The sequence below is a fragment of the Pseudoliparis swirei genome, chromosome 10 (assembly GCF_029220125.1).
Source record: "Pseudoliparis swirei isolate HS2019 ecotype Mariana Trench chromosome 10, NWPU_hadal_v1, whole genome shotgun sequence".
In the NCBI taxonomy this organism is placed as follows: domain Eukaryota; kingdom Metazoa; phylum Chordata; class Actinopteri; order Perciformes; family Liparidae; genus Pseudoliparis; species Pseudoliparis swirei.
In genome coordinates this window covers 14,195,593-14,207,635 of record NC_079397.1, presented here as the reverse complement: position 1 = coordinate 14,207,635, position 12,043 = coordinate 14,195,593, and the positions used below count along the sequence as shown (strand labels likewise).

Genomic DNA, 12,043 nt, shown 5'->3' with positions numbered 1-12,043 from the left:
GTCGTAACTCTGGAGATGGAAAGCACCCATGTCTCTGACAGGAATGGTAACTGGGGTATTCCTTGTTTCCTCTGGGAGTTGAAAAGGGAACAGCTTTTATAATTTCCAGATAACGACTCCCTAGGCTCCAGCATGGTTGGAACTTATTGTACTGCAGAAAACGTGCAAGGGCTTTGAAGTTTCCCATCTGGGTAGAGGGCCCTACTAATATGTACAAGACCCGATAAGATACAGCATCTCTGTCTGTGTATATAGTGTATACAACACACACACACACACACACTCTCACATCCTATAGGTACATGTATAATACATGCATAGCATCCTATAGCTATTCACACACCCACACACACCAGCAGGCAGACAAATCCACACACACACACACACACACACATCTACATCCTTATCTGGATGCGGCAAGAGCGGCAGCATTCCACTGAGACTATTCGGAGGTGCACACACAGACGCAGACACACACACACACACACACACACACACACTGTCACATCACACCATCAGCTCAAGAAAACACAGAGCAACATTGTTTAGATAAGTGAACGTACAGATAGATGCAGAACGCTCCGCTCGGGCTATAAATAGACTCTCCTAGCAACCGGCGGAGTGGCACCCAAAGGAACAGCATGTTAACTTGATCCTGAGCAGCAGAAGTGACGGCGAGAGGAAGGGAGAGGCAGGAGGACACGAGGAGACTCAAGAACACACCGCAGACAACATTTGGAGTTGGTAATAGGAAAGGAAACAAACACGAATCTGAATCCACTTTAACAACGAAATGCAATGCCTGAAACATATTCATCTCCATTGAAAGCTTGTTGTACAAGATTGAAACAAAGCAGATTAAATGCGACCTTTCTGATCAACACAAAGACACTTACACCTCAAAGTGAAAAAACGATCTCTCGAAAGCGATCGAAATTAACTCTGCATTCCAAAACGTAATACCTGATTGCTTTTCACGCCTTTTTAATCGGAAGCATGTACAGCATCACAATTGATTTTAGAAGTCACATGATCAGTTATAAGGACATCCTTTTTGTGTCGTCGAGGGGTTTTAACTGATCGATTGTAACTGCTGTATCCGGGGGAAGCTTTTGGGGGAGTTAGAGATCTGGCAAGTACCGATCTATATGTTGATCTGCACTTCACACATTTAATTTATTTTATTTACACTACACACATACACACACATTTCATTTGCACTACACACATACACACACTTTGCATTTTGCACACTGTCTATATTTGGTGTTTTTATATTTAGTTTAATTGTCATTAGTATTGTGTATTGTGTATGCATATATGTTGTATATATACATATATATTTTATTTTATATTTTGCTTTGTATGCTTCTATATCTATATCTATATCTATATCTATATATGAAGGGTTATTTGGGAGTCTTTGGTGTCCGATGAGGTTTTTTTGGGGGGAGGGATATCTATACACAGATTAAAAGCACTCCGAGACAAATTTGTAATTTGTGAAATTGGGCTATACAAATAAACTGAATTGAATTGAATTGAATCACTGTTTTTATATTTTCTTTTTTCTTTTTTATTCATGTGTGTTTGGTTCATTGGTGCTGCTACTGCTACGACAAATTTCCCCTTGGGGATTAATAAAGTATATATCTATGGATGCTAGAAAATGTACAAGTCACATCATCCTTTGGAGTAAAATCCTGTATGAGGGAACCGAAAGTGTATGGTGTGAGCTGTAAATCTGGCTATTGTTGGTGGGACACAGGGTGCTAACTACACAGTCACCTGTGTGTAAGTCACACATCCAAATGATCACTGTGACCTCCACTCTCATGCTGCAAGTCTCTGTGACTCACTACAGAATGAGGACACTCATATTAGCACTCGGGTCGGGTACCGAAAACCGGTGGCAATATCCTATTCGACACGTGCCGACCAGACCCAATCACAACACACGTTTCGGTGCTTCCTTTCGGTGCCTGAGCCGATTGAAATTTTTGTTTATATATATGTTTTACTTGTTATGTGACTCCGCCCTGTCAGCAGGTTACGAGAGCCTATCATTTATATAGCTACAGTAGTCTAAAAAAAATATTTTAACAATGCGACATGCAGAAAAAGCAACAAAAATAATTGCGTGTAGAGGGGGGAACACGTCAAATTTAAAGAAGCATCCGGCATATGGAATATGGCTTTTAATGTCGTCATTGTCAATCGTCGTTTTGTGCTCGTTTTTTTTTAACCCTCCTGTTACCTTTAGGGTCAATTTGACCCCATTCAATGTTTAACGTCGGTGTTCTTTGGGGTCAATTTGACCCCAGGCTGTTTTTCACTGTGTCAAACATATAAGAAATATCAACTTTTTTATATATTTAAAGGGCTATTTAGGTAGTCAACAAACAAACATAAAGTACCTCACACTTAAACTTGGGAAACAATATTAATTCTAATAATTTTCTGGAGGTTTTAATTGCTGGGGTCAAATTGACCCCGAGGGTAAAATATGTTAGTAAATGTGAAGGTAACAGGAGTATCGGTTCAGGCACCGTTTCGGCACCGGTATCGTTTTAAAAGTACCGGTTGAGCACCGGTATCAGTAAAAACCCAAACGATACCCATCCCGTATTAGCACAACCACAAGAGGTCACATGACAAATTTGAACCAAACTGACCAACGCAAGTGTTAACAGAAAAAGAGTAAGAACTCAATTTAAGACACATAGAGAAGTGTAAGTATCTCTGTGTGTGCGTTACCCTCTAAAAGTTGATCATTTGACTTAAGGTGCTTGGTTCACACGCCTACTGAAGAGCCGGCAGCGAATACATCTATCACTGAACATCCTGTCACCTCCTGCTGACACGCACACAACTCATCACACACAATCGAGCAGCCGTGAACAACCAGAAACTCAGATAAACACCAGCTTATCCTGGTCGTGCACACACGCAATATCACACCAACATCATGTTGAACCTCAATCACTGTGAGTCCTATTAAGTGTCATTATTGCTCACAGGATTTAGTGTCAAAAGTGTGCGTCTGTGTGGGGAAATAGAAAATAGAAGAAAAAAAGATGTTTCTACTTGAGCTCTAATTTGAGAAAATCCAGCAAATGTACATTCTTTTTTTCGTCTTTTTTACCATAAAATGGGTTACCTGAACTGAACGAGCCAAAGTGCAGCATATATTTCGTCCCTGAGAGAAGAGACTCTCTCAAACTTTGGTTCCTACCCATCTCTCCTCTGTAACCAAGGACAGATGAGGAGCATCACTACGGTTACCATATCCATGACAACCTCTCCCGCTGCTATTATCGGGCATGTCGTCAAGGAGACAGAGCGGCACATTATGGGATGCAGACAGAAATAGAAATTATGTACTGGAAGCGATACAACAGATCTCTGGTATTACACAAGAAAGACCTGTGCAGATCTGGTGAGGGGGCTGCCATATTGAATCGAAAGCTCAATCACGCTTCAGGTCAGGGGTCAAAATAAAGAGCATTACTGGGTATTACCAGGATGACGCAGCAGTGTGGGGTTCATATCCCATCGTTAAAAGATCAAACTTTATATAAGCCTGTAGTTTCTTTGCAAATGATAAAAACTGGCAAAAAAAAGGAAATAAATAAAAAACTGTGTGGGTGAGCAAACAAAACCACAAGGGCCTAAGCACAGTTTGTCACCCCAAATAAATAAAGTAAAACAAATCACAACAATGCTTAAAAGGAACACAAGACCGTGAAACAACACAAGAGGTTCAGAGTGAGCTGGATTACAAGAGCTTTGATGCAGGGAACATTTAAAAGCCTCCCGTGGCTCGGACTCACAGTATGTTTCATGAGGGTTACCTCACAGTGTGCTGCAGTGGAATGCAGATGTGACAACACTGTAAGAAATAACTAAAAGTAGTGTCAAAACAATGGATTATCCACTGGTAAAACAATGAGGTCACATTCTTCTTACATGTGGGCGAGGCTTCAGTTGGTCTGTTAGAGTGGGCTTAAGCCAAACAGTCACCGTGGACAACTCTGGATAAACACTTCATCTCAATAACGAGATTCACCACAGACACTCTGGCTAATTAACCAATGGGATGTAAGATGGATTCTGGCACTTTGGGCTTTACTCACTGTCTCGAAAACATAATAAAAGAACGGAATAAGGTCAATAACCAAAGTGAATGTATATTGCAAATGCAAAGTTAAAAGGAGAAGTTTGGATTTGTTCAAGTGGAGATGCATGAGGTACTTAATGTAGTACTTAACCAGAGTATTACCGACAGTAGACAGTTTGGAGAAAAAGACAAGAATACCAGCATGGACCCACCTAAAAGAAAGGCCCACCTTAAAGTGTACATTATATTTATAGGCCTGTCTGACGGGGACTGAAGCTGTTCTCTATGCTGTCTTGAAAGCCACCAGACTCATTGGACAAAAACTAGATTTGTATATATTTGTAAGTCCCACAATAACAAAAACAATTGATGTTCTACTCGGTAAAATGACTGTTTTTTTGCTCAAAGATGTATGGCTCAAACACAAAGAATGTGCAAATAAACACAAACACACACAGATACATGGTTCAACCATGTATTTAAGCCTCTCGTCCATCTGCACACGGCTTCCTGTCTGTCAGAAGGTTATACAACTAATTGACCACAGCTGTGGTGGTGGTGGTGTTGAGTTGAGTGTGTGTGTTTGTGTGTTCGGTGCGTGTGTATGTGTTGTATATTTTCAATAACCGAGGGGGGGGGGGGGGGTCTATACTGCCCACTGAAAACATGTAATCAATAAGTTTCACGTGATCACTAACACTTGATCCGTAAAACTGGAAAAGTATTGTAATTTCTGTGTGTGGGACTCCAACTAAATTCAAACAAATTAAGAGGCAGAGAGAGTGGGTGATGGACATAAATTAAGTCGATGAAAGCAGCTGGCATCCCTCATATTTACTCCTCTACTGACTCATACCTGCTCTGACACTAAATCATTCAAGGAGAAATCAGAGGGTATACACAGTGAAGCAAATTAAAGCACATTTTATTCCTCTACGCCGCAGTAACTTTATGAATCGGCGATATGAAAGCTGACTGTTTTCCTATCCACAGCTGACAGTAAAACCGACGCAAGGACATGTTGACCTGCCATTTTGAAACCTTGAGTTTGGCGCACGCCATCTTTTTTTTTGGTTGCAGCCAGAAGCCTTTTTAGGCGACATGAACTGACAGGGTATGTTTGGAAGACAAAAACACTTTGGCTACACTTTTCAGAAGCAGAGGTAACAGCATGAAACGTAAATCATTCTTAGAAAGAAGGAGAGACAGATGTTACATAGCCTCAGAGAGATCAGCGTCCGCCTCCCACTAATACACGAGCAAACATCTGCAAGCTGACAACAATGGAAAAACACACATATATTGCATGAATAGACGTAATCATATTGATTTAAAGCCCTGTGATCAACTGGGGATCTGTCCAGCGAGCCCCCCCCCCTCCCCCCACCTCTCGCTCAATGTTAGCTAGGACTGGTTTATCCAGTGGGTACAGCTTATTGATGGATGCTGATATTCACAGAGCAATACACTGCTTTACACACACACACACATGCACACACACACACACACACAATCTTGTGAGCGGCCAGGCTACGGTAATCAGATGGAAGGTTTGGCAAGAAGCAGGTCAGAAAACCAGAGTTTTGAAGCAACATATGTCTTTGTTTAGCTTTACTTTGAAAAATAGCAAATTTAATACATTACACCAGATGACATTTTGGAAACCACAGAATTCCTTCCTCAATCAAACAATTTTCTCCTTAGCCAATTTTTTTTTCTGTTGCCCACGAGAGAATTACGCTTTGCCTTTGATCAAATCAACTCACATGGCTTTATTCAATGCAACTCAAGAGTCCTCACTCAAAATGACTGCATTTCTTCAGCCTTCAAAGTGGTTCTTCTAATCAACAACTCTGTTGTATCCAAAAACAATGATATGAGAAAATTAGGCTCGAAGACATTATTCAAACAAAGACATTCTTTTTTTACTCTCTACTTCTTCAATTTGTGTTATTCTCTCCTACTCTCATCTTTTTTTACTTTAACTCATTTTGCTTCTCCTCCAGGAACCAGTCACAGTGTAACATAGTATTACCTTCTCCTGCCTCTTATACACATGGTAGCAAATCACACACACACTAGAATCAATTGGATTTGTGCTCATTTTTGCTAATTAACAGAAAAATATTCTGATGAAATGTTACAGAAGTCAACCACACACCGAATAAAACGTCAGTCAGGATAATCCATTTGGGACACGCAGGTGTCATACCACAAGAATAAAAACAAAGAAACCCTGTCTTCCAATGAGCCAGCAACAAGTGGACTGAACAGCAAGTGAGCTTATTTAACTGTCAAGCAGTTTAAATATTTTAGATTACTCACCAGGTTGGAGTTGGTGGCATTTGAGTCGTCCTCAGGGAAGGGGATGTAGACGGCTAAGGCCACACAGTTGGCAAAAATGGTCATCAGGATGATGATCTCAAATGGTCTGAGAGGACGGTTAAAGAATACACACACCGGAACTGAGTACACATAATACAGGTATAGATACATTTACACAGTAGAGATCATTTACCTGGTTATTCTTTCTTATTGCCATTTTTAAATAGCATTTACAAGCATACATATGACAATGTTAAGTCAATGTTGACTTGGGGCAAAAAATTTTATTTATAAAGAGATAGATAGATAGATAAATACTTTATTAATCCCCAAGGGGAAATTTGTCGAAGCAGTAGCAGCACCAATAAACTAAACACATGAGAATAAAAAATCAAATATAAAATATAAAAAAACAGGGATGAAAGATAGAGATGCATATGTATACAAGTGAAAGATATAGATGTATACAAGAAGTATACAAAGTAAAATATAAAATAAAATATATATGTATATATACAACATATATGCATACACAATACAATACTAATGACTAAAATTAAATTAAATATTAAATATATAAAAATATATATAACATTTATAAATAAATAGACAGATGGGACAATACCAAACAATAGCATACTTCAACTCTCAAGAAATTATATTTTAAATGTGCCAGGGACGTTGAGTCGTTGAGTCCTTCACCCTAGTCTGGCCCTCTCATGTTGAAATTGAAACGTTCCACTGTGTTCATCGGCCTGTACAACAAGCCAGTCTCCCTAAATGATTAGGCCAACGATTTACAAGTGGGTCAGGAGGGACCTTCCATTCTGAATAAATGAGCTTACGCCCCAGCATCAGTGCAGTCTGCATCAGGGAACGGGAGGTCCTTGAGGGGTGACGAGTCCCTCAGCATATACACACTGTGGGGGGAAAAGGCTAGTGGCGTCCGATGTATCAGACACAGTCGGCCTGAGGCTGTATTCACACCAAATGAGGCGTTGCTGCGATTACCACAGGGTTATGTAAAGGTGCGGGAGCTGGGAGGGTCACCTGATGGCCCATTAACACTGAGTGGCTGCATGACAATTAATGTCTTTTATTACCTCGTGGTTGAATGTGAAGTCTCATTAACGTGATTGGCCTCCGCGACCTCTGGTTGCGTTTCTTCAAAAGTTTCAACCAGCCGCTCCACTGCCACCGGTTACATGCCCTACCCGCATTCAAATGAATGGGAGGGCGCTCGACGTCCAAAAGGGACCCGAAAGGGACCCGAAATATAGATCTATACATCTATCCACTACAAGCCAGATTAAAGTAGGTTTTCAATGATCCATGAACACCTCTCGTACATCACACACAACAATACAAACTCCGACTTCTCTTCTCACCTTACCGACGAGAGAAAGTCTTCATATCAGGCATGTTTAAACAAGGAGGTATTTTTAAACAAGCTGATACATCCTCACGTAAGCAGAGGTATATATACACACGCAGCAGACTGCACTAGCAGCGTACACACTGGGAGACATCAAAGCTGTTGAGTTTGCCTTTGCTTTAACAGTAAGACATATTGGGTCACTTAGGAACCTCTTTGTGTGTGCAAGGGGGGTTAGAGAGACAGGGCATGTCCTAATATGGGTGTGTCGAGGAGCAGGCCCGTCGCGTGGAAGATGGGATGTGGACAGAGAACGAGTGGGTTGGAAGGTGAGAGAGGAACGGTCCTTGAGAGGAGGAGCGGCCTCATTATTTTTGGCCTCACAGAAGGAGAGAGGGAGAGTAAAAGTGAGAGAGAATGGTGAGTGGAAGGAGAGGGAGAAAAGGAAGGAGAGATAAAGAAGGTCTGGTTTTCATCAACACAATTACTAACTGACACTGCCACCCTTTTGCTCTTCCCTCTGCTCTCTTCTTCCGTTTGTTCCTTCTTTTCTCCCTCCTTTTTTCCCTTGCTCGTCAAATAAGTCTAGACTCTGGATGTCGTGTACGATGGAGTTGTGCCGTCAAATCCAGAAGACAAATCATAAGCAAACGAATGTATACTTTTGCACCATGGATGTCGGCTTTTGCGGCACTGAATCTCACTTTGCTGGACAAGATGTCATTTTCACAGCTGGGAAACCAATGAGGGATTCTTCACATTTGTTTCACTGGTGCTTGTTACTATTTTGAAATTAATAGGTTTCATGTCAGAGGAGAAATAGAACTGTGTGGATAAAAATAAATTTAAAAAAGCTTCAGTTTAAATAACGTAGTACTACAATCTTGTACTGCCTATAATCACACTATATATCTCGCTGTGTTAACTGTAGAAACAGGCCTGCTATCTATTCTACAGCTTCCACTGCCGTTTCAGAAATAGCCGTGGAGACAGAGAAACAGAGAGAGGAAGGAAAAGAAGGAAAAAAAGATATGGAAGAACTAATACTTAGTTCATGTTTGGATTAAGGATTGACCCTTGAACACCAACGGCCACAAGTGCATTCAGCTTGGGACCGAAATGCATCCAAGTTAATCAGTCACCCTTGTGCCGAGGGCTCATTAAAACACTCTCCAGGCCTTCGGGGACCCACAGTACGAGCGGCCTGTTACTCATTCTGGGTTCCTGACCCATAATTTCAAAAAACCCTCGAGGTCTGCTTCCATCAACATGATAATTAATCTACTGTCGGCGGTGTTGTTGAAAGCGAAACAACACTGGGGAGAATTCGGGGGAGTCCGAGTGAAGAATCAAAACAAGTACCAAGTCCATCACAATTGTGTAATCAGCCTAAAAATAGGAAATATCCATCTGTTACAGCATATAAATATTAATGGGAAGAATTTTGCCTGCAAGATAAGAGTGGGGATCGACACGGACAGCTCTAGAAAAACAGCAATAAAAGAAATAGAACTGAAATCAGCATCCAGTGAGCTCTGCAGGTTGCATAGCTGACATGATGTAGAGCAGTATTCACCACAGTGCTAATGTCTAAAGAATTTTGGAATTTAAAATATACGTTCAGCATTTTACCAAGCTCACGAGAAATTGTCACTTTGGGATTACATCCACACACACACACCGGTACGCTGTTATTTTCTAAAATACCTCACATAACCACCACATGCAGCTCACAACAACACAGATCATCTCTTTTCCTGACAAAGTCAATATAAGAAACCTGTGATGTCCTGATATTAGCTGGGAGAGCGGCCTCAGCACTCTTCTGTGTTATGCTGAGAATATTGATCTGTTTTCTCATGCATACAAAATAGTTTAACCCCCCCCTGTGGCCTGATGCAATAAATAAGCTAAAGCTATGTCTGTCTGTGTGCGTGTGCACGCGTGTGTGTGTGTGTGTGTGTGCACTCAAAGACACCTTTTCAAAATTACAACTTAGTTTGATTTCATATCGAGAACATGGTAGTTCGCCTCTGCTCTCTCCTTGTCTCTCATGCTGACCTTGCAGTGTGCAGGTAATGCTAAATGCTCGAATTACACAACTTGTGAGTGTGCTGTATCTCTCTGTGTGTGTGTGTGTCCTCTGAACTAAGTGTGTGTTTGCGTGCATGTCTGAGCTCAGACAGGCCTCATCCACCTGTTGAGAGCAGCAGCTGTTGTCATGGTAACAGAGGAGGGAGAGAGGAAGATTTTCGGATCGGCTGTCTCTGGAGACAGAGATACTCGCAGAATACAGGTCACACACACACACACATATACAAAAAGCCTGTAGAATAAAAGCAACACTTGAATTTCATAACTGCACACTGACACAGAACAAATGCGAGTTTATGTGTGAGGTACTTTATGTGTGTTTGTTGACTACCTAAATAGCCCTTTAAATATATAAAAAAGTTGATATTTCTTATATGTTTGACACAGTGAAAAACAGCCTGGGGTCAAATTGACCCGAAAGAACACCGACGTTAAACATTGAATGGGGTCAAATTGACCCTAAAGGTAACAGGAGGGTTAAGTGAATGATGCTGAGAATTGAGTGTAAAGATCTGAACGCTCATCAGTCATTGGTTGAGATAGGTCCAGTGAGCCTCAGGGTGTATGCATGTTTACTCCTATACATTTTTATTTTTTTAACAACGTAACAGGATAGTTTATGGTCTATTATTGATGTCATGACTTTTAATAATTTGTGAAAACACACAAGGTGATCTGAAGGATACTTTGCCCGCATCCATTGCTTTACCACAGCGAGATTACACACTCTAAAAGGCAGGGCAGTTCCCATTGGAAATTTGGGGTCGTATTTTAAGAAAACATGCGATGCATGAACAGATGCATACCATTGTGGACTCAAGATGATGGCTTTTAAAATATAACTGAGCAAATAAATCACAGCAAATGTAGGACCAAATAGTCCTTTTGTGGTGATCTGATCAATATACAGGTTCATAGGAACGTCATCAAGAATTGTGCCATCGTTTTATCACTGGACATAAAAAAAGACGCCAGTGCTGTGAAAATATGTTGGCAGCAAAGACAAAGAGTGGGAATCCAACAGAAACATCTTTTTAATCTATCCTGTAAAATAAAAAAAAGGCTAAATGGATTTCAGTAAAAGTCTAATTATAATTGGTTCGAACGTATTTTTATAAATTAATATTACTTTGACATGTGGGGTTGCAAACCAGTTCTGTAGCTCATGATATGTGTGGATTATGTGTGTGGTGTACGACGAGGACAGTATTTTTTCCTTATTACTTTTTCTCATTATAGCCTACAATGTTATCAACTCTGATTTATTCTAATGAGATAAATCCCAAACGCAACTCTCTGCGAACACACAGAAACACACATACTCCTCCGCTCTGCTTTCTACTTCTCCTCCCTCATTTCCTCCCTATCCTCTCCTCTCCTCCCCTCACTCTTTATTTTCCCTCCTCCTGCTCTGTCATTTTTCTTGTTTACCTTTCTCATCCTCCCCTCAATCTCTCCCTCCCTCCTCGGCTAATCCGCTCAATCATCTCTCCTGTCGACATCCGTGTCCTGCCCACATGCCTGCCCCTCATATTTAGCCAAACCCCCGCTCTTCCTCTCCTCCTCTACCTCTCAGCACGAAGTGCGACTGTGCTCTAGCGGACTTGATGCTCATGTGAACCCTCTCTTACCATCAATCACTTTCACCGTCTCTCCTCTGTACTCCCTCTATCTCACCCTGAGGGAAAACCAAGTCATTATGTTCAGCAGCTTAAAAAAAGAAAGAAAAAAAGAGGAAGGGTAGAAAGAAAGGACGGGTGGAGGAACAGCAGGAATAAAGGGATTTGGATGGACAGAGGGAGGAAGAGAGAGAGAGATAACAAATAGTGAGAGAGATGTGGAGAAGAAGGCGAAGGAGGAGTAGAGGCATGAGAGAACCTGGGGGAGAGAGGATGAATGCAGTAAGAATGAGCTGGGGGAAAGACATATGACGGGAGAGGTGTGAAGGAGGGCTAAAAATGACACAATTTGTTTTATTCTCCTGTGAGAAAAGGCTGTGAGATGAAAGAGGGAGAACGAAAGGGAGAGTAGAGAAAGAGAGAGCAGGGGAGAAAGGATTAGGACGAGTGAATGGAAAGCAGAAAATCACACTTGAGACGTAGGAAAGAAGACAGATTGATTAAAAAGAG

At 41.2% G+C, this 12,043-nt stretch overlaps 1 protein-coding gene across 5 annotated transcripts in view; it reads right to left on the bottom strand.

The window, feature by feature from the left end:
* The window catches only part of cacna1c (calcium channel, voltage-dependent, L type, alpha 1C subunit), a 191,959-nt gene that overhangs the window by 119,783 nt on the left and 60,133 nt on the right, over window positions 1–12,043 (bottom strand). For all 5 annotated transcript variants that reach the window (XM_056425335.1, XM_056425338.1, XM_056425339.1 and 2 more), the window contains one exon: window positions 6,446–6,551. In XM_056425335.1, coding sequence (XP_056281310.1) covers window positions 6,446–6,551 — 106 coding nt within the window. The remainder of the gene's footprint in view (window positions 1–6,445; window positions 6,552–12,043) is intronic.